The 22,399-nt window shown below is 40.6% G+C and overlaps 4 protein-coding genes across 7 annotated transcripts; 2 read left to right on the top strand and 2 right to left on the bottom strand.

The window, feature by feature from the left end:
• Window positions 1-5,908: 5,908 nt before the first annotated feature.
• LOC135594428 (multiprotein-bridging factor 1c-like) lies at window positions 5,909-6,569 on the bottom strand. Its single transcript, XM_065084813.1, has one exon. The coding sequence runs from the start codon at window positions 6,535-6,537 to the stop codon at window positions 6,130-6,132; it is 408 nt and encodes a 135-aa protein (XP_064940885.1). The 5' UTR covers window positions 6,538-6,569; the 3' UTR covers window positions 5,909-6,129.
• Window positions 6,570-8,560: 1,991 nt separating this feature from the next.
• Window positions 8,561-10,540, top strand: LOC135594162 (glycine-rich cell wall structural protein 1-like). Its single transcript, XM_065084571.1, has one exon. The coding sequence runs from the start codon at window positions 8,561-8,563 to the stop codon at window positions 10,538-10,540; it is 1,980 nt and encodes a 659-aa protein (XP_064940643.1).
• A 967-nt stretch (window positions 10,541-11,507) lies between these two features.
• LOC103999299 (uncharacterized) lies at window positions 11,508-15,615 on the bottom strand. 4 transcript variants are annotated; one of them, XM_009421019.3, is made up of 4 exons: window positions 15,373-15,615; window positions 14,814-15,229; window positions 12,358-12,610; window positions 11,508-12,126 (listed from the first exon to the last, which is right to left on the bottom strand). In XM_009421019.3, the coding sequence occupies exons 2-4, from the start codon at window positions 15,120-15,122 to the stop codon at window positions 11,744-11,746; spliced, it is 945 nt and encodes a 314-aa protein (XP_009419294.1). In that variant the 5' UTR covers window positions 15,123-15,229; window positions 15,373-15,615; the 3' UTR covers window positions 11,508-11,743. The 4 variants fall into 4 exon arrangements, with proteins under 4 accessions (XP_009419294.1, XP_064940380.1, XP_064940379.1 ...); XM_065084308.1 differs by having other exon boundaries at window positions 14,814-15,128; window positions 15,373-15,590; XM_065084307.1 differs by having other exon boundaries at window positions 15,378-15,590.
• Window positions 15,616-17,261: 1,646 nt separating this feature from the next.
• Window positions 17,262-21,935, top strand: LOC135593948 (palmitoyl-acyl carrier protein thioesterase, chloroplastic-like). The gene is made up of 7 exons (XM_065084306.1): window positions 17,262-17,440; window positions 18,222-18,729; window positions 18,805-18,938; window positions 19,784-19,897; window positions 20,059-20,230; window positions 20,320-20,388; window positions 21,292-21,935. The coding sequence occupies exons 2-7, from the start codon at window positions 18,223-18,225 to the stop codon at window positions 21,553-21,555; spliced, it is 1,260 nt and encodes a 419-aa protein (XP_064940378.1). The 5' UTR covers window positions 17,262-17,440; window position 18,222; the 3' UTR covers window positions 21,556-21,935.
• Window positions 21,936-22,399: the final 464 nt, after the last annotated feature.

Here is a 22,399-nt window from a genome sequence, read left to right as displayed (position 1 = left end):
AAGGTGCTATGGATAAGTTATACTCTTTCTTAATAGCTTGAACCCTCAATGGTTTTGATAGTGCATCCTTTTTTCCAGTCTTCATAGGATCCCCCATAAGAGGTGTCAAAGGGGATGAAATAGGTACAATGTTTGCATCTTCTTCCGCAAACAGTTTCCTCGAACTGGAAATTTGCTGCAATAGGAGGACATGTGGTTCAAAAATACAGTATGAACAATTGTCTGTCACTATTTTTTTTTTTCTTTTTAATTGTGTCACTCTGAGGTAGTTACGTTTAAAGAAAAATAACGATGATGTCGCAAGTAAGAAAAGCATCTTACTTTTTCTTTTATATCAAGAAACTTAAATAAAATTCTAGTGCTAAAAATCCTGCTTCTTTGCACCTGGAGAAAAGCTCAAGGGGCATATTAAGAAGACCAAAATTTGATGTAGAATCAGCAAAAACTCAAGGGTCACTAGAGAAAGTTGTATCATATGAATTCCAAAGGATTTATATCCAGCAAAATAACAGTTATATGATTAAATTGACAGTGGGTTGATAATCTGAGCCTTTCACTTTTTCATTGTTTTCGTGCATCATAGCAGTTATGTGATTAAGTTGACATAAAACTTAATAAATCAGCAAGCTAACATCTTAATAGAAGAATGTGGATCAAGGAAATAGATGTATCTTCTCTTGAATGTTGTCTCTCTGAATTTTTTTCTAGTTTTGCATATACTTCACTTAAAAATACTGTGAGTCACATGGAGTTGTTCATTTGGAGTTATAGAGATTCCCAAGTATGTTGACACAGTGACTCCTGAATACAAGCCCAAGTTTGATGCCCTGGTGAGAGATCTCTAGGACAATGTGACTCCCTTTTGTTTATTGCTTTTCTCCCTTAATATGTGTGAGAATCCTTGGTTTTAGTATTGAAGTAGCTATGTGGAAGAAGAATGGCCCTTAAGATCTCTCTCTCTCTCTCTCTCTCACACACACACACACACCCCCTGCATCCAGTAGTTCTCTGTAGTTACTCACACACACACACATCCTCTGCATCCACTAGATCTCTGCAGTTACTCATTAACTTAAATAGGCATGCTTTTGGTTCATTTCGGGTGTGAGTTAAACTAATTGGATCAAGGTCGCTTTTTAGTCCATGTGGATCCATCTATGATCTAGTCATACCGGATTTTAATTGGAACAGGTTGTATATTGTCTCCTTTGGAGGACGTCAACTTTGGGTGGACTCTCTGCGCTTGTCCTAACCTATGTCCTTGTCCTACATATTTAAAGACGATAAAGTCGTACCTATATAATGTACTAAGGTCAAATTTCGTGGACTCTATTAAATCACGCATTGATTTGGTCCACAACAATCAACGTGGTCCTCCGAGATCACCCGTATTTTATTGACCAACAACTAATAGTCATGCCCTATATCTGATTCATCATGGTAATGTGATTTAAGCGACTCTACCATTCGATTAGAATAATATCAATACATAAAAGCAAGACACGGCCGCCGGCTGCCGTATGGCGACAAGGTTGACCGTTTGACCATGCTTTTCTGTTGACATTTTGACCCTCGTTGATGCATTACAAGAGTCGAACCGACTGTGATTGCACCATCTCAGATCGGACGGTCGAGCTCGTCGCATGCACCGTCTCGATCGTGTGCTCTAGGAGATAGCCTCACCCGATGATCATGCCGGGCTATCGAGATCGCCAACCGTCTGATACATCCACGGTCCCCTCGAGCGGATCTCAACAGCTCCCCGGCAGGATGGTTCACGCATCTCAAAGTACTCAGGATCCCTTGATACCACCCGGGAATAGTCCACTCGCGGCCGTGCTATCTTGCAGTTTTGGTCAAATCAACGGTAGAAACTCTTCCACGTCGACATCGTCAGGATTTATACATAATTACGATCCTACCCCCAAGAGCCACCATAAGTGTGACCGCACATCCACGCCATAATACCCACTTGATGGGGTGAACGAGGAACCCAAGGCAAATGGATAGTGGTCCTCGTCTCGCGACGCAGCGATCTTGTGCCTGCCTGCCTCTCAACGTCGGCGACTGGTGCGGCAGCCGGCGGAGGACCGCCGGGTTCGCCCGGATGCCGGACGGCGAATACGACGACGAGTGTGATCCACTCGCGCGCCATTCGGCCCGGTCCTCCGCCACGAGGCTGCGGGGGCTGTGGCAGCGGATCATGAAGGAGAAGAGGAGGATCTTTAACCCGGCGTCTCCGGCGCCGATGGCTTACGATCCACACACCTATGCGCGGAACTTTGACGAAGGGTCGGCGTGGGAGGAGCCGGAGGACTTGTCCCGGTCCTTCTCCGCCAGGTTCGCCGTCCCCTCGAGAGTGCTGCAGAGAATAAGGTGATCAGGTCTCTATGTCAAATGTCTTATATGAGTTCTTCTAGTAATCTGTTGTCGTGTGAATTATTCCTGGTTTCCTGGCAAGCAACCTAGATTTTATTCTCTTTTGCAATTCAACCATTAGACTCTGTTCTCTCCTCCTCCATGGATGACTTGATTTCCATTCTTTGGTGAAACCATTAGAAGAAGAAGAAGAAGAGGATTTAGGGCAGAAATTCCATGGAAAAAGAATGATTTATAGGATTTAAAGAGGGAAAACAGACCAGACTGTGTCCAATAAGGCACATCATTCTTTCCTCTGCTTCCAAGGAACAAAAAATCCTAATGTAGTGTTTGTGGGTCTCATCGCACTCTTCACCGACAAGCTTTTCATGTTGAAGTGATGGAGGACGACTTGAATCGAAGCCCCATCAAATCAGTTTGCCATTATATGAAGTTGGGTTTCTTCTTCAGAGTGGGATATTTTCTATTCCTCCTTTCAAGTGATGGGGATGGAATCTCTCTCTCTCTCTCTCTCTCTCTCTCTCTCTCTCTCTCTCTCTCTCTCCTCGGCCAATTGTTAGGCTTCTTTTGGCTTCCAAGTGTGTGTGATATTAATCCCTCTCTATTTTTCATCCATAAAGAAACGATAGCAGTCTTCAATAAAGTAAAGAAGCTGAAATGTACAATAATTGATACCTACAAAATCCTGCATACATGCATGCATTTGTATGCTGCAACCTTGCGAAGTCAACTTTGCATGTCACATCTAGATTGCACTTAAGAATGAGATCATGTATGTTGATCCTCTCCAAATCCTTAGAGATCTTGCATGAACAATCTTGAGGATGGAACCTTGTACAACAAAATCTTTCATCTCTTCCTTCGTGATCAAGGAGACGCAGCAATGCCTCTCGATGAATCGAAGACACTCACATTTGTTGGTTAGTGTTCGGTGATGTACTGTTCGTTCACAGGCTCCCCATGACATCCGGGAGATGGGTCAACTCTCCACTTGGAATTGTCGCAATGACCGCTTGGCCAATTGCCTGAATCCAAAGGTGGCGGATCCCATGTCGACGGCATGGGGTCTACCACTCTCGAGAGGGAAGACTTACCACCAGCTTTGGGTGATTACTAATCATTGTCTTACTTCTCTCATGGAATCTCATTAGCCATCAAATATGATGGTTCTTTTAATACCTCTTCAAGCGTATCTTGCATTATCAAATAGTGAGGCATCATGGATATATACCTCTTAAAGCAATTTTTGCTTTCCACGTTGAATACTTCGCTATATGGAAATTGTCTCTCGAAGAAAACTTTGCAACATCAAGATTGACTATCAATTAATCATATTTTAGTTTTTAATATAAGCATAAAAATTATAATCATACTATTGTTATTGTTATTTGATGTCAAAATCTAAAATTAAATAACAATATATTCAATCTATGATGTATACCTCTCAGATCTCATTTAGAATATGTTTTTTTTATCTTAAAAAAATAATTTGTAAAGAGAACTAAATTATAAGTGATGGAATATAAACTAAGGGGAGATGAGAATAGATATGTAACCTTTCTTTCTGTATGTAGTATTTAGGAGCATTATATCTATTTATAGATAAAAGTCTAGGATAAGTAATTAAAAGAGTCCTTTTCTATAAGATCTTAGTAAATAGATCAATAATCAATATAATGAAACTTATGTTTACTTAGTTTCATAATGAAACATGTCTTAAGAATAACTTAGAAAAGAATCAAATAAAAAATATTTTTTACGGGTGTACAGTTGGAAGTCATTTTATTGAGAATCTAAATTTCATTATATTGATTATTAATCCATTTACTAAGACCTTACAACCTAAGGTATTTAAAGAATATGTTCTTATAAATAATCTTTTCTAAATCATTCTTAATACATCGACTTTGATTAAAATTTTCACCTATGTTTATAGGTATATCATTAGTTGAATAAAATTACATACTAAATTTCTCAAAGACTCGATCAATATATTTTTTCTGAGATAATTACATAATCTTTGATATATATCCCTGAATATCTCAAAGGATATTTAGAAGCCTGTTTGAGGTCATAAATAAATTTTTTAATTTACAAGTTAAACTTTTCTTTCCTCTCTTTGCTCGTTTCCCATGTAAAAAACTTATTCATGTTTGTATGATGTAACTCAAGATTATAATAAACCATTAATGTCATAATGATTCTTAATGAGTCTATTTAAAAATTAAAAAAATATCTTATTATGATCAGTAAAACTTTTTATTACAAGTCTAACTTTATATCATTTAACATTATCCTTTAAGTTATATTTAATCTTAAAGACTAATTTACAATAAACTCTTTTATAATTATTAGATAACTCAATGTTTTTTCAAACAACACTCTCATCCATTAATTTTAATTATTCGTTGCATCTAGTTGTTCTATAAGTTAATCAATAATGATATTAACATTATGTATGAGTTTATTAATATTATTTTATTATTTATTTTTATCAATTTTTTATTGATTTGAGAAATAATAACCTCTTGAATAGGTTATTATTTATCTTTACTATTATATAGGAATCTAACAAAAATATTAAAATGTTGATCCTCATCGCTAAAATTCATCACGCTTATCGAATTTAATTATTTTTAATATTTCTATCGAATTATCTCTTAAATTTATTTAGCATACTAGTATTATTAGTATAAGATATTACATGAAATATATATATATATATATATATATATATATATATATATATAGTCATATTTCCATAGATCATGATCGAGGTAAATTTTTAGCTTTGGATCTTGTTTAACTTCATATCATTTAATATTACCCTTTAAGTTATATTTAATCTTAAATACTAATTTATAATGAACTTTTTATAATTATTTTCAAACAAAACTTCAATCTACTAATTTTAATTCTTCTTTCATATAATCATAAAAAATAATAAGTCTTTATTCCTTTTAAGATTTTCTTAAGACCATTGGTTGTGGTTGTTCTATAAGTTAATCAATAGTGATATTAATGTTATGTACGGGTTTATTAATATTATTTTATTATTTAGATTATGTTAAAGAGAGCAACTGATATCTCTCCAATATTAAATTTCAAAAACATTGTTTCCACTTATTCACTATTATATAGAAATCTAACAAAAATATTAAAATATTGATCCTCATCCTTAAAATTTATCATGCTTATCTGATAATTTTTTATTTTTCCATCAAATTATCTATTAAATTTATTTAGCGTGCTTGTAGTATTAGTATAAGATAAGATATTACATTATATATATATATATATATATATATATATATATATATATAATCATATTTCGATAGATCATAAACGTAACTATTGTTAGTGGAGTTACTTTCTTAACCAGTGTGTTTCCCTCTGAAAGACCGGACGAAAGAAGCTTAGAATCTGATTTCTGTTGTAAATGAAGTGATTGATCGAGGTAAATTTTTAGCTTTGGATCTTGTTTCAGCTTAGATAGAGATACAGAGTTCAATAGTTCGTGTTAAATAGATGATAATTCATAGAAATTAAGCTGTAGGTGATTGACGAGCGTAGCAGAACTGCTGAATGCTTTGCCCATTTATTTCGGCATTCCATAGTGAAGCTGATGCACCAAACAGGCATAGTTGATCGATAGGCCATCAAAAGCACACATCAAACCGCAAAACAGAGACGAAGACCATACACTACTACTACACTAAGTATTCACAATCTTGATCCATCTCCGATGCCTCACTTGAGCTTTCCCCGGAGCTTGACGTCGAGCACCTTCTCCAGCTTGGCGAGGACGGCCTGGTTAGGCACCGCCCGGCCGCTCTCGTTGATCAGCTTCGCCAGCTCCGCCTGGCTCATCTTCTTCGCCAGCCGCGCCCGCTGGATCGCGTGCCGCACCTCCGCCCCCACCCTTTCCAGCGCCGCCGGCTCCGTCGTCTCGTCCAGCTTCCGCGCGTACACCGCCGGCCCCGCAGCCTTCTTGTTCGTCCCCGCCTCGAACTTCTTCACCGCCTCCACGGCCGCCCCGGCGCGGATGGCCTGGTTCACGGCCTTGGGGTCCTTGAGCTCGACGGCCCGGGGCTTGCGCCGGCTCAGCACCACCGGCTCCCAGTCCTGCGTCAGGTTGCTCGTCGATCGGCTCGGCATCTTCTTCGAGGATCGATCAACGGAGAGGAGTCTGAAGAGTGTTAATTATGTAAAACTTGCATCAATTATTTCTTGATTTATGTTTATTAATAATGATCTAAGTTGTTGTTTTGGGCTAATTATATATTATTGTTATAGTTAAATATTTTTAAAATTCTGATCCCTAGACTTAAAAAAATTATATTAGAATCTCCATAGTTATAAAAGTGAAGTATCTAGCTTCATTTATCATAACATCGTTAGTTTTACTAGCAGAAATATGAAAACGATAGGTAAATAAGTAATTTTAACATCCCAATTACGATTTTAATAGTGACAAACGATTATACCGTTGGAGGTCATGGGTGACTATTATAAATAAGAAGGGGTTAGCGAGAGGTGAGATAAAGAGAGAAGAGGAAGATAACGACATAAATACTGACACAATTACCAAACAACATTAACACAGATGTTGAATGACACCAATATAAATACAGAGCGATGAAATGATCGCTCATCATCCATATTTGTGTCGATACAGAGTGACACTGTCCTTCCTCGCATCGTTGTCGATGCTAATATAGATGTAGAGCGACATCGCTTTGCATCTATGTCGACGTTGATGTAAATATCGAGTGATCCTTTCACTGCTCTACATCTGTATTAGTTTTGACACAATTATCAAGTGGCACTAATGTAAATACAGAGCATCGGCATATGCGTCATCCTTTTCCTCCTATCCCTTTGTCTCACCTCTCGTGATCGCTCTTTCTTCTCTTCCATAATAGTCACATACGACCCTTAGTAGCACCGTCGTCCGCCACCATCGAATGCATAATTAGAACATTGAAATTATCTTTTTACCTATATATTTTTTGCTTCCATCGATAAAATTAACGGTGTTAGAGTAAATAAAGTTGCATCTTTCACTTTCATAAATATAAGAATTTTAATATAATTTTTTTAAGTCTAAGAATCGAGATACTAAAACGATCTAACTAGATGAAGTAATCTATAATTAGCCCCGCTATTTTCCTAGATCTTCTCTATACACCTAATCCCCATTTTTTTTTAGAGAGCATGAGATTATAAGTTTTCTTAGATTAATTTCAATTTAGAAGAAAAGAAAAAGCAATATAAGAAATAAAAAAATATTTAATTCTAAAAGGTATATTTTATTTATAATTAATCATTCCAATAACAATAAATAGTATTTTTAATTACATATTCTTTATATTTTTTTTACGTAAGGGGTAAAGGATAAAAGACGGTTTTAATCCTAGGATCTTGTCATGGTTTTCTAATAAAGAGTTTACTAGATAGATTAGCAAGTACATTCAAAAATATATCATCATGAAAAAAAGATAAAGATGATTAAGGCACTCATCCATCATAAGCAATCTTGAAATGTGACAAACCATCGTTAGCACATTAACATTAACATTCACAAGGGAAGTACGTCAATCTTGGTATTAGCACCACATCAAAAACCAAGTCATTGACCCACTTAGGACGCCATGGCACATTTGTTTTGGGACGCCATGGCACATATATATATATATATATATAATGTTCTTAGTGACAGAATATGCTTATCCATTTAATTTATCCGAGAAAAAGAGGAATTACTTGTACGGTTCATCCACTAGCGATCAGCGTTAAATGTGGAGGAAACCAGCAGAACCAAAAGTTTCTCTTCCCCACCCTTCTTTCCAGACTGCAAGCAGCTGTTGTCACGATCTCCGGGTTGAATTCCCTTCTCCAAGAAAGCAGGCATGTTGATTGATTGCTTGCTTGTTCCCGACACAAAACGAGAGAGAAAGGGAGGCCATTCCACGTATAGTCACGGGGAGGAGAAGGGAGCTCCCTCGTCCACGTACAGTCCCAGCGGCGCGGCATTTAAACTCCACTGCTAACTACCACCCGAAAGCTGCAACTTCTCTACCAACATTAATGGCGGGAAACCTCCTATTTATACTGCTCTCCCTCCGTCTCATTCTGCATGCATATGTTTTCTTCTGATCCTGCATTGGCTTGTCACGAAATGGCGAAGCGGGCGTTGGTCCTTCTGATGGTTTTGGCGTGTGTTGCGAGTGGGAGTGGGAGAGAGGAAGGGAAGAAGTTGACAAGTTCGGAGAACCACTTGATTGACTCCGGCTCAGGGTGGAAGGGAGGGAGCCATGGTGTCGGGCCTGGGATTGGTGTTGGTGGTGGGCCGATTAGCGATTGTGTTAGGAAAGGGAAACGGCATGGTGGCGGCGGCGGTGGAGTTGGTGGAGGGAGAGGGATCGGTGGAGGTGGCGGTGTAGGTGGTGGAGCCGGTGGAGGCATTGGCGGAGGCGGTGGAGTTGGTGGAGGGAGAGGGATCGGTGGAGGTGGCGGTGCAGGTGGTGGAGCCGGAGGAGGCATTGGCGGAGGCGGTGGAGTTGGTGGAGGGAGAGGGATCGGTGGAGGTGGCGGTGCAGGTGGAGGCATTGGCGGAGGCGGTGGAGTTGGTGGAGGGAGAGGGATCGGTGGAGGTGGCGGTGCAGGTGGTGGAGCCAGTGGAGGCATTGGCGGAGGCGGTGGAGTTGGTGGAGGGAGAGGGATCGGTGGAGGTGGCGGTGTAGGTGGCGGAGCCGGTGGAGGCATTGGCGGAGGCGGTGGAGTTGGTGGAGGGAGAGGGATCGGTGGAGGTGGCGGTGTAGGTGGCGGAGCCGGTGGAGGCATTGGCGGAGGCGGTGGAGTTGGTGGAGGGAGAGGGATCGGTGGAGGTGGCGGTGTAGGTGGCGGAGCCGGTGGAGGCATTGGCGGAGGCGGTGGAGTTGGTGGAGGGAGAGGGATCGGTGGAGGTGGCGGTATAGGTGGTGGAGCCGGTGGAGGCATTGGCGGAGGCGGTGGAGTTGGTGGAGGGAGAGGGATCGGTGGAGGTGGCGGTATAGGTGGTGGAGCCGGTGGAGGCATTGGAGGAGGCGGTGGTGGCATCGGTGGAGGTGGTGGAGCTGGTGGTGGCATCGGTGGAGGTGGTGGGGCAGGTGGTGGCATCGGTGGAGGTGGTGGAGCTGGTGGTGGCATCGGTGGGGGTGGTGGAGCTGGTGGAGGCATCGGCGGAGTTGGCGGTGGCTTTGGCGGGGGTGGTGGAGCTGGTGGAGGCATCGGCGGAGTTGGCGGTGGCATGGGCGGAGGTGGTGGAGCTGGCGGCGGCATGGGAGGAGGTGGGGGAATTGGTGGTGGCATCGGTGGAGGTGGCGGGGCTGGTGGAGGCGGCGGAATTGGCGGTGGCATGGGCGGGGGTGGTGGACTTGGCGGGGCCATCGGCGGAGGTGGTGGCATCGGCGGAGGTGGTGTCGGTGGCGGGATTGGAGGAGGTGCTGGGGCTGGAGTTGGAATCGTGGGTGGTGGCGGCATTGGTGGAGGTGGTGGTGTTGGAGGAGGCATCGGTGGGGGTGGAGGTGTAAGCGGCGGGTTTGGAGGAGGTGCTGGGGCTGGAGTTGGAATTGCGGGTGGTGGCGGCATTGGTGGAGGTGGTGGTGGTGTTGGAGGAGGCATCGGTGGGGGTGGGGGTGGTGGTGTAGGCGGCGGGTTTGGAGGAGGTGCAGGGGCTGGAGTTGGAATTGCAGGTGGTGGCGGCATCGGTGGAGGTGGTGGTGATGTTGGAGGAGGCATCGGTGGGGGTGGTAGTGTAGGCGGCGGGTTTGGAGGAGGTGGTGGGGCTGGAGTTGGAATTGCGGGTGGTGGCGGCATTGGTGGAGGTGGTGGGTTTGGCGGAGGTGGCGGTATTAGTGGTGGCGCAGGAGGTGGACTAGGTGGAGGACGTGGCTTTGGTGGTGGAGCTGGTGGAGGTTGGGGCATCGGCGGTGGTGCTGGCGGTGGATTCGGTGGTGACGGCGGAGCAGGTGGCGGCTTTGGCCCCGGAGGTGGCAAAAAGCATCACCATGGGAAAATTGGTGGTGGGAAGGGCATTGGCGGTGGAGGCAGGTCAGTCGGAGGTGGTCCTGGCGGCTCGCTGGAACAGGGAAAGCCTCATCAACTTACGAAGCCTTGAGAGGAACAAGGAGTCGTGCTAATTCACGGTGCTTTCGCACGTAGGATTTGGTTGCTTAATAAGGCTAGTCCACGTGGAGGAGGTATTAACTAAATGGTGTGTCGTGTGGTTTGTCTTCAGTACCGGCTTTTGTGGTTCATTGTTTCATTGCATCTGCTGCTATTGTTATATGTAAGCACTTTAAAGCCTATTTATTCTCTGCTTCCACTAACAACCGTCTGATGAGTGGATGAGTTAAAAATAATAAAATAAATGAATATATATATATATATATATATATATATATATAATTTAAACATTAATACAAATTGGGACATCGTGTTCCAATTAGTTAAGCTGTTTCTTCACTGTTCACAATATTAAAATTCCTTTTTCCTTTTCTTTTCAGATGAATAAATTCTTGCAACATAATCTGATACAGCAAAAATTTAGCATGACTGTGTTTCTTGTGCACTGTGCTTTACCCGACCTCTGCTTGCCATTGCTATGTATGTTCTCCAGCCATGAGATTTCTTCTTTGTGGTGTTGGGGCTTCAAGAATTGCAAATCGGCATAACATGGAAGAGCATAAAGCTGCAGGTTACTTGAACAATGGATTCCTAGAGATACCAATAAAACTGGAAATTTTTGGTTTTCCAAGCCATTCTTTTTCTGCAGTTCATCAGACATCTCTATCCAGCTACTGTGTTCAATTGTCACTCTGAAGTTTCTCTTTTTTTTTTCCTGTGAAGAAATGTCTTCCATGCCATTTCCGATAAGATGTCTTTTAAAAGAGAAGAGTAGGTATCTCACTTTGCCATAAACAAAACTTAGATGCATGGCTACTGAATCCGATGTAACATTTGCAGAAGAGCAAAACAAATGTCGGGGATAGAGCAAAAAAGAAAATTGGCATCCACAAAATCGTAGCTAATTGGCTAAGGAACCAACAAGAGAAACCCTAACCAAGAGAAGGCAAAGTAAGACGTAAAAACTAAAGCGACCATATGTCCATAACTCTGATCATCAAAATACCAAACTGATTCGTTACATGACACACAAGGATTAAAAAAAAAAATTGGAATCGCCCGAAGAACATCAGAAAGAGAATAAGAGGATATGATCAGGTCATCTACAGGCATCCCAATATTTATTTTTGGAGTTCGGAAAACAGATATAGACCTATGTGGGGCTTCTCATGCAAAAAAAAGAGAAAAACAAACATTACCGTGCTGGTTGTTGATTGTAGTGGCTCTTCTCTTTCTTCTTTGCAGCAGCAAGCCTGGCACTCCTTGCAGCTGCCTCGACTGCAGCAGCTTTTGCAGCAGCATCCATCTCCTTGTTCGATTTTTTCTTCTTAGTGGAAGTCACCTTCTTTAGCCTCTCCTTCACATCAACTGCAGATGTATCCTCCTCTTCAGGTTCAGCCACCGCTTCACCTGAGTTCTTGTTATTATTGAGATCTGCGAGCTGTTCCTCTTGTTCTTTGGTGTCCTTGGAAGATTTTTCTTTTTTGGCCTTCTTCCTCTTTGAAGCTTTGCTTTCTGAAGGAGCACCAGTGTTTTCATTTTTCTCTCCATCACCACTTTGCTCATGTTGTTTCTTGTCTGAGCATATGATTGATCGAGGCCATTTTAGATGAAGATACACATTTTTTACAGGTAGCGCATAATCATTTGTACCCACTAGAATACATAAGACTATATGCATGTTAAATGAGAAAACAATAATGACAATATGTATATACATACATATATAAATACATATTTTATGCATGAAGTGATTGCATATATAATAAAACTGCCAATATATTATTCTATAACAGGTAAAAGTGGTACCATTTGTCTCATCTTGTGCAACATCACTATCTTTACCGGAAATGCCAAGCTCATGTAGAAGTGCATCAAGTTCTGCCATTTCTTTTTTCTTAAGCTCCTTCTTTGACAGTTGCCGTTCTGCATCTTTGGGAGGTACCGGAACAGGTTTCTCCATTTTTGGTTCATTTGCAACAGCAACCTCAGTTTCATTTTCAGGTTCCTCCTCAACATCATCATCACCGACGTCGAGACCATCTTCCTCACTTTCACTTTCCTAAGCAACTCCATACGATACAATAAATCTTGACGGTCCAAAATCAATTTTCGGTATTGAACATTAAGCACAAGATCTTGAAACATGGTTAAATCATGCATACTTAAATCAAACTATGCACAAACTGTTATTGAACACTATGCACAAAGATACTCCTGAGACAGTAAATTTATATCCATACTTAAATCAAGCATCTGCACAAATGAGAATATAGGAGAATTTAGACCCAAACTAAAATTTTCATAGGAAACAAAATAAGTTTCAGTAAAAGGCCAAGTTCCTTTAGAGCAAGCAATGCAAATTAATCCAAAGGACAAGATGTATAATATTATGTAAAAATTATTAATGAGTCTGTTAAAGCATAACTTTGACATGTTATGGAACAACTTATATGTAAATGATGTTCATATTAGAATAAGTAGTAGATCCAGTAAACAGTACTTGATCAAAGAAAGGAACTCAAAGTTTCATAAATACTACCTTGATAACAACTCCACAAAATTATGCTAAAAATTCTCATTCCTCGGAACAAATCATTCCTTACATGCAAGGAGATAAGCCACATGGTAACTGAAGCACAAAAAAAGAGAAAAAAAAAAGCCACAATACTCATTCTGCTTTGTCAATGGTGGAACATAAATCCACTCAAATTAGGTTTGTACCTAGTTAATCTTAACACTGACAAGTATAGATTGGATTAGAACATCTTACAGGCACATGGATGAGCATTAATTTATAGATTGAGATACTATGGAAAATAACTTTGCAGTGAAATTAGTACACCATGAGAATTCTTGGTTAAAAAGGCTATAAAGGCACTGATGACCACAAGTCTCATTCAAGTAAGTTGTGATGAGTGTTAGGATATGAAAAGAAAAAGAATCATCTAAAGCATCAAAAGGTGAATACCAAAAATTTTGATACAATTCCATTATATCCAAGTAACTTGTTAAAATGGTAGAAATTGTGTAATTGCAAAAGAAAAGAAAAACATTTTTGGACACACAACTAAACTGAACATGCATCATACTTAAGATAAAAATTGGAGCCACACATTCCATGCACCTAGAAATTTAATAAAGGTGCATGCGTGTGCACCTTGTTGTACCATGTTGAAGCGATGAATCATTATCTGAAAGAAGCCTAGTTATTACAATTAGGAACAAAATCAGAGGTTGAAAAACAGATGATTGTTAAATAATGTTCATATAGAACTACTTTATCAAAATTTGCACTAAGCATTAATACCACAATGAATGGGTCAACAACAGAGGTAAGGTTGTCCAACATTACAAATTGCTAAACATAAAATCTGCAGCATCTAAGGTGCGTGCCTGCGTGAATGAACACACATATAGGACATCAATATATTTTGACATGTTCACATACAAACAGAGGTACGGTTGCTCAAAAAAGACAAACAATAACAACAACAATAAAGCTGTAAGTCTCAACTAATTGTGGCCGAATACATGGATATGTTGCCACCATTGAAATATGTAAAAAACCATATATTTAGTTGTTCGAAAAAGAATTTTCCAAAAGACTATCTGTCGTGATTGGAGATACATGCTTCTATCATATGATACATGATTATGTATCATATAAAAACACTACTTGAGCATTAGAAATTTAGAACAGACTGAACAAGTCCAGTTATAAATCAAAATATCTGACAATGTCAACTAAAAAGAATCTGTTAGCAAACTAACAAAACTATTAATGAAATTTAATATATCACACAACTCAAGTGGCTAGATAAGAAACATGGGATCTACATTTAATCAGCAAAAAACAAAAAGAATAAATTTGTGTGCTCAAGACAATAACACATGGAGTACATCATGCAGAAACAAAAGAACATACTAGCAGAGTAGATACTAAAGCACATAGGCAACAAAAACTAAACCGGAGAAAGTTTTCAGTGGCAGTCGGTCTTCCATTAATTTAAGCAATACAATAGTATGTATTAAAAAACCTCAATAGGAATTCATAATTCAAACATATTTTATTGAACTATTGTGAAATTCATAATTCAAACTAACATACTGAACTAATCCAAAATCAAATTCATCAACAAATCACATCATTAGGTTGAAGAAACCACTGCAGAGCCAGCAACTTCAAAATTAAATCAAAATATACAAACATTAATCATCAAACTATTTAGCCATAGACAAACAAGTATGTATGGCATACAAACCTCCTCTACTGCTGTCACAGCTTCCTTGTTCTGCTGTTGCTCCGACAAGCCCCAAACAGTCTGGGGTGGTGCTGTGGTCGCAAAGTAATCATCGTCATCATCAACGTCGGCCCAAGATTTCGCCGTCAGTGGCGTTGGTGCCCAAAACACCTGTGGCTCCGATTCCTTCGCCCCGCTCTTGGACGATCCCTTGCTCTTCAACTCCTTGTTCGATTTCTTCTTCTTCTTAAGAGTCTCGAGCGCTGCAAAAACGTTGGTGCTGCTAATTTTCAAAGGCCCATCGTCCCTCCTGCTTCCACCTCCAACCATCTCTCCCTATCGAAACGCCAAGACAGATCCAGCGTATCTTGATAAACCACCTCAATTCAACAAAGCCCTCAAATGTCACTGATTCAACAGCCCCAAGCCTAGATTACCTGTTGCAAAACAAATCAACGAACAAATGATTTTGATGTACAAATGAACAAATGATTCGAACTTTAGCAGTAAGTTCTGATCGGATGGATCACAGAACCGAAATCTTTGGAGGGACTTCGAGGATCAAAACAGGAGAGCAAACCTTACTGTTCGAGGAAGAAAGGATCGGTAGAAGATTGAAATTGCGAGAGCCGCCGATGGGTGATCAACTAAGAAAATCTACGATGTGAAGGTGAGAGAGAGGATTACAATAACCAAGTCCTAGGTTTCGGAAGGGAGCGGATCGATTTCTAGGGTTTCGAGGCTCGAGCTCGAGAGAGAGAGACAGAGGACGCGCAATGGGCGGAATGGAGCAGAGAGAGAGAGAGAGAGAGAGAGTGAGATTAGGGCAAACGGATAACGTCTTCGAACAATTATATATTAACCTCACGCTTTCGAGGTTGCCCTGTTCACATACCTGAGCTACGACCGGTAGATGGTCATAGGGGTCCCACGAGACCGCGTGTTTGTCACCAAAGAAAAAGCAGGTATTTTCGTAACGAACACTGCCTCATCGACGACAGGAGAGGAAGTTTCTTTATATTGTTAGCGAGGTACGAAGCGGTTAACAGACGCCACGCGGCGAGTGGCTGAAAACCAACGGCTCCGGTTCCCGGATGGCATTGGAATGCCTTTACTTAACGTATTCCCGCGGTACATTTAAGCCATCACGTTCAGAATTGCCCAAGTGATGAACAGAGTTTGTTCTGCTAATAATCCATCGTTAATGACTATATATATATATATATATATATATATATATATATATATATATATATAATTTTAATATAATAAAAATAATTTAAAAAATAAAAAATATTATCTCTATCATGAACGAGATTACAATTAGATTAATCTTTTATAAATAGATAATGTAAAAATATCTCATGATTTAAATAATTTTAATTAAATTCATGACATTTTATATCAACGGGTGTGAGAACCATGACGGTTGTTCCACCCACCGTGCGCTTTACGACCGTCCTGTTTAAAGCACTCGTGGTTCTCTCTCTGCAACCTAAACACCAAAAAGAGACATTAGCTGTTGAATTTTAAATATAACGAATTAAAATTAATTTTTTTAAATAGAAAAAGCTCTTTTCCTCTTTTTTTTTTTTTCCTTTTTGGGTTCGTTTTCTCATTCATTTTTGTGTGGTTGCATGCAGCTGCAGCAGAGGAAACGCGTCCGTCCTTCTTACGTGTGGCTCAAAGATGACCACACACCTTATTTGGCACCGAGATGTGGTGGCCCAGCAGTATAAAGCGCTGGATTCCTTCAACATGCATCAGTCTGTGGGTCCCTCTGGCTCTCCCCACTCGACGCATGAAACTGTCAATCCGTTGAAGTCAAACCAAACTTACAATAGAATATATTATGTTGCTTAATTGAAGTGAGTAGGGGTTTTAAACATCTAATTCAGGAAAATAATCATGAAATAAAAGAAAAAGTCAAACAAGAAGGTAAGTCAAAGGAAGATAACCAGACATACAAAATAGAATTATTGTGTTTTACATGAAAAAGGATAAAATTGATGTCAAATTTTGATTACTCCGTAAAAGGAAACAAGAGCTGAAAAAGTAGTCTGTCTCGCTCTCTGCACCGGGCGGTGAAACCACACCCGTCGCCCACGGCATCCATTTAGTCTCTAACGGTGTGCTCACTAATTTCCGTAAATACCCCCACCTCAATGCATTTATTTTCACGTGTCTTTTCTCACTCTCATGTATATTATAGTCTTTTTGGTCATTTTGACAGTCAACGACGTCCAGAAGCATCGCTTCCTGAGAAATCAAAACTGGCGTCCAAAACCGTTTGGGTGGACTAGATGGGTTCCGACGATGTAACGAACGGCAGATTAAGCAGTCGCATAAAAGATAGCATGTGCGGAAGCGTGAACGTATCATCCACGGTACGGTCCTATGCGGCGTCGACGTTGGAGGAAAGATAGGGGTTATAAGTATCGCCCACTTCGCTCTCCGCTCGTATGACCGGAGGCTTCGGGAGAGGGACACTGCGAGGAGGAGAAAGGAAACATCAGAGAGGTCTCTCGCCTAGATAGAAGCCGAAACCCGACACCAGGAGAAGCTTGGAGAGACGAGGGCGAGAGAGGAAACTCGCTGTGGATCGGCGACCGAGGTTGGAACTTCGATTTGCTCTTCGTCCTTTGAAGGTACCAATCGCCGGCCGGATCCGTCTTTTTCTGATCTCCATTTCTGTTGTTTCCTATCTCCATTTGGATATCGTTTGGTGTTATTATGGCTGCCGATGGTTCTGTTGCTGATTCTTGTCGTTGTCGTGTTTGGGGTTAAGTGGGATCTGACTAAAAATTCGAAGGGCTTTTCACACTGTTGTCGTCGTCGTCGTCGTCGTCACATCGTTCTCTTTCCGAACAGCATTTTGTTTGTTGATGTTCCAGCTTAGCTTGTCATCGTTATCGGGGGCTTCTGTAGTTTTTAGGGAGCTTTTTGTAGGATTGACCTCACGAGAGCTTTTCTGAATCGAATTTTTTTTGGGGGCTTAAATGGAGTGTTTGTTTGAGGTATGGATTTGTCAGTCTTAAAAGATCAAATATAATGTTGGGATCTCTTGATATCTGATCATGGAGATAATGAAGGCGTTTGCTTAATTTTGTTTGTTTGTTTGTTCCAATGTGTTACTAAACTTTGTTGTTTCATTGTGCCTTCATGTTTTTTACTGTTGTTATATGAAGTTATTTACCGATTCCAAGGAAGAATGTGTCATTTTAGATATACTCTTTGGTGTTCATCTCTAAATAATAGAGAATATTTGATAAAAATCATGTCTTTTGATAATTTTGAGGAAGATAGTTTATTATGAGCTGATTTTAATGAACTGCTAGTCTCCGCGTAGAACTTGACTTTGTCACGATTTTGACAAAACAATTGTGCTTTTGGTCCTACTAACAGTCATTTGCGGTCTATAATTGACAGTATGGTTGCATCCGTGGCGGCGGCCTTCTTCCCTGTTCCATCTTCCTCTTCCACTGTCTTAGCTCAAGCATCGAAGAGCATTGGTGATGGCCCTCGAAGTTTGGGCATTCAGGGTATCGTTGCCAAACCTAATTCATCCTCAGGCGCAATGGAGATTAAGGCGCAAGCACAAACCCTTCCTAAGATCAATGGTACAAAGGTTGACCTGAAAACCAAAGAGCATAAGGCTGATGAAGAAGAAGTTGCTTCAGTCCCAAGGACATTCTACAACCAATTGCCTGACTGGAGCTTTCTGTTTGCTGCCATAACAACCATTTTCTTAGCAGCTGAGAAACAGTTGACGCTGCTTGATTGGAAGCCCAAGCGACCTGATATGCTTGCTGATGCATTTGGGCTTGGCAAGATTGTTCAGGATGGGATGGTTTTCAGGCAGAACTTTTCCATTAGGTCATATGAGATAGGGGCAGATCGAACAGCTTCTATAGAGACTTTAATGAATCACTTACAGGTACGTAAAAAATTCCTGCTGTGAACACTGTGGACGCCTTCACCCTTCATCATTCACACCATTACATCCTTGCAGGAAACAGCACTTAACCATGTAAGGAGTGTTGGTCTACTGGGTGATGGATTTGGTTCGACACCTGAGATGACTAAAAATAACTTGATTTGGGTTGTCACGAAGATGCAGATTGTCGTAGAACATTATCCTTCCTGGTAAAACAATTATTCATGTTCTTGAACAAAGTACTAGTATAATTTACAATTCTTTTCTTATCACTGGTCAGGTTGAATGTTTTGAGAACTTCTGTAATTGTACAAATAAATATGGTCCTGCACTCATAGCTTGCTGTTAATTTTTCCATTTTTCTGATATTCTATATATACCCTAGAATAAGTCATTAAACAACTTTGTTTGTTTTTTAAGCTTTGTCTAATGTGGTCTGTGATGTAAGATGAAGTTATCTGTTGTAGAAGCAGGTGAAATGCTATTTAAAAAAAATGAAACTTTTTTTTACTATTGTTAGACAAATTAGTAATGCTTATTGTCAATGGTGTTATAAGCCATAACTAGGATGTTGATGCAGTTTTGGCACGTTAGATGCTTTGTTCTCTGTTGTCACAGGATAAGCTGTTAAGTTTTGGCTATTCTGAATTTATGCAGATACTGGCCAGGTCACTGATGGGATCCACAACTATATAGTTTATACTTCCTGAAACTTGTTATGTTTTGAATGCTAGTACATCTCTGAATTCCACCAGCAAGATTTTGCTAAGTTGCTCAAACTTTGCCATTGGTCAACAAGAAGGTGCTCATTATGGGTTGTCCTTACACCAAAAGAAGTTAAGATATGAATTTGTCTAGTCAAGACCACAATCTTGATAGATACTGGACTTGGAACTTCTGTACCTTCTTGACCTAGTTGCTTTTGTCAAATTCATAGCCTTGACTTTCGTCGTTTTCTTGTAGAACATGTCATCTGCAGTAAACTTTCTATTTTTCTGGTCAAAACAGTTGATTCTAAGCTGTTAATTTCAATTTGTATATTCAATTTGTCCAGGGGAGATATTGTTGAAGTAGACACATGGGTTGGTGCTTCTGGGAGAAATGGGATGCGCCGAGATTGGCATGTTCGTGACTATCGGACAGGTCAAACTATACTGAGAGCCAGCAGGTTGGTGCTAGTCTTTCCTTACGTTTGACATTCAACCTGGGAGTGAATTGAGGATTGATTATCTGAACAGAATCACATCTACCTGCATTTTCATTCTTGTTTGTCGATGTCATGCCACCTATTATTATCTAAATCTTTTCCACTTTGGTCATCACATGCAGTGTCTGGGTAATGATGAACAAACACAGTAGACGATTGTCCAAAATGCCAGAGGAAGTTAGAGCAGAGATAGAGCCTTATTTTATGGTGAAAGCTCCTATTGTGGAAGAGGATAAAAGGAAGCTACCAAAGCTTGAAGATGGTACTGCCAATCATGTCCGAAGGGGCTTGACTGTAAGCTTTAGATCTACATGTTCACCACTTATGATTGCATTTTTTTCCATTTTCATGTTGATACTATAAATCTACACCTTTTTTTGCAGCCTCGATGGGCCGATTTGGATGTCAATCAACATGTGAATAATGTCAAGTATATTGGCTGGATTCTTGAGGTGATTTTAGTTTTCTATGAACTCAAATTTCCTGATTTTTTTAAACAAAAAATTTTCACTTGAAGTTTATGCAATTCATATGAGAAATTGGGAACTCAATGTTGCTGTTACCACACAAATGATGTGGTCCTGGAAATACAAAATAGACATGAAATCGACTAACTTGGGATCATTTTCCTTTAGTTAATTGCCTTTAACATTTGATAGATTGGCAATGATCAGATCTTAAATTTGAATTCATAGCCCTTAATTCTTTTATTCATTTGCTTGTTGTGGTTGTTAAAAATGATTTGAAATGATCAAATAACTCAAGTAATGTTTAAGGAATATGATAACCATACATTAAAAAGTTGTCTTGCAAGTTCTCTCTGTTGCTCATGCTGGTGGTTATATTAAGTCCTCCGTCAGGGAGATGCTTGATGCTATAGACATAGCTATGAAGATCTGTCTTCGTGGTATTGATCCTTACTCCATGCTGCATCATCCTGTTCCTTCACGACTCATCATTGTTATCTAGTCTGAGATATCTTCAAAACCGTAAACAATAAATTACTTGACCTTGTACTAATTTGCTTTGGTGAAGACAATGTCACTTTCTACAATTTATGGAGCCTCTTCTGAATTGTTTAATGCCACGACTTTGATGGAAAGACTGATGAGTTGGCACATGGCTTCTGGCCCTTGGATCTTTGATGGTTGTTGCCTTTGTGGTTTGTGCTATCCTGCCTGAACATTCCCTTCCAGCATTGTTGTCATTGCAAGTATTGACCAGTTTATTATTATTCTTGTTCATGAAACAAGCTGTATTATTACATTGCATTTAGTGAACCTGTTGCAGGTAGGGGATGATATGATTGATAATTTTGAACGGTGGCCTCATCCTTCTTTTGCCTTTTATTACAGAGTGCTCCCATCTCAATTCTTGAGAACCATCAGCTTGCCAGCATGACTCTGGAATACAGGAGGGAATGTGGGAGGGATAGCGTACTGCAATCCCTCACCGCTGTATCCACTAGCCCTGATGGCATACAGGACGATGGCATCGAGTGCCAGCATCTGCTGCGGTTGGAATGTGGGGCTGAGATTGTGAGAGGACGCACAGAGTGGAAGCCGAAGCACAAGCACGCCAATGGTCCTGGAAACATGGGGGCCAATTCCAGTTTGTAGTTCATCCAAGTATGCTGCAGTCAGTAAGAAATTACATTTCATTCTCAGTTGGGGCAGGCTGGTGATGGGTGGCCATATCTTCATTCGGTTAATATCTTCCTCAATTGTACAATTCCAATCCTTGAGTCGTCGGTGATGTCTTCTTCTTCCGATTCACTTTAAAGGCTTCACTTATATTCTTGCATTTCATTTATGCTTGCCATTTTAGTAATTGACATGATCTTTGGTCGCTTTCTGTAAATTCATTGCCTTGTTACGGTGCTGTTTGAATACGCTGCGATCAAATTGTCATTGTAATAGACCTACCAATTCGCCTGTTATTTTGTATTAAACTGTTGCCGTGACTAAATGGTGAAAAAGGTGGATACTGTTTGTGCACAGATCTCCTCCTCGTTTCTGTCTACTCTTGTGTGTCTTGATTGGCAATCTTTTTTGTCTGAGCCTTTTTCTGACACTTGTTCTTATGCTTGGCTGTGGATCATGTGTCCAGAATAGAGCTGCATGTCCTGTTTATATATCATTGGCTAGCCGGCGCCCACCGCGTAGATGGCGTCGGTCGTGTTTTGGAGGACTCGTCGATGATGTATGTAGCTGCCGTCGAGGTCGAGGTCCTTGGCTGACTTAATGATCGTCGATTGGATGGCCGAAGGCGGCCAATTCGAGTGCTACTTATTTACGAGCGCCATGATCCCGGCCACTTGAGGTGTCACCATCGCACCATTGAGGTGGAGGTGCCGCTATGGAAGTTGAAGGTCGATCCCGATATCTCCGTCGAACGGGGCCTGACCTTGAATGACAATGCCAGGGGTGAGGTGTCCGGCTTTAGAATACCGCTGAAGCATGG

The sequence above is a fragment of the Musa acuminata genome, chromosome BXJ1-9 (assembly GCF_036884655.1).
Source record: "Musa acuminata AAA Group cultivar baxijiao chromosome BXJ1-9, Cavendish_Baxijiao_AAA, whole genome shotgun sequence".
NCBI classification, from domain to species: Eukaryota; Viridiplantae; Streptophyta; class Magnoliopsida; order Zingiberales; family Musaceae; genus Musa; species Musa acuminata.
The sequence above is the reverse complement of the archived record's forward strand: the minus strand, read 5'-3'. Positions and strand labels throughout refer to the sequence as shown.

Coding starts and splice junctions, on each gene's coding strand:
- LOC135594428 (XM_065084813.1), bottom strand. CDS start 6,537: ATGCCGAGCCGATCGACGAGCAACCTGACGCAGGACTGGGAGCCGGTG.
- LOC135594162 (XM_065084571.1), top strand. CDS start 8,561: ATGGCGAAGCGGGCGTTGGTCCTTCTGATGGTTTTGGCGTGTGTTGCG.
- LOC103999299 (XM_009421019.3), bottom strand. CDS start 15,122: ATGGTTGGAGGTGGAAGCAGGAGGGACGATGGGCCTTTGAAAATTAGC. Junction 12,611..14,813: donor CTGTGACAGCAGTAGAGGAG/GTTTGTATGCCA, acceptor GGAGTTGCTTAG/GAAAGTGAAAGTGAGGAAGA. Junction 12,127..12,357: donor TGCACAAGATGAGACAAATG/GTACCACTTTTA, acceptor TCATATGCTCAG/ACAAGAAACAACATGAGCAA.
- LOC135593948 (XM_065084306.1), top strand. CDS start 18,223: ATGGTTGCATCCGTGGCGGCGGCCTTCTTCCCTGTTCCATCTTCCTCT. Junction 18,730..18,804: donor CTTTAATGAATCACTTACAG/GTACGTAAAAAA, acceptor ACATCCTTGCAG/GAAACAGCACTTAACCATGT. Junction 20,389..21,291: donor ATATTGGCTGGATTCTTGAG/GTGATTTTAGTT, acceptor CTTTTATTACAG/AGTGCTCCCATCTCAATTCT.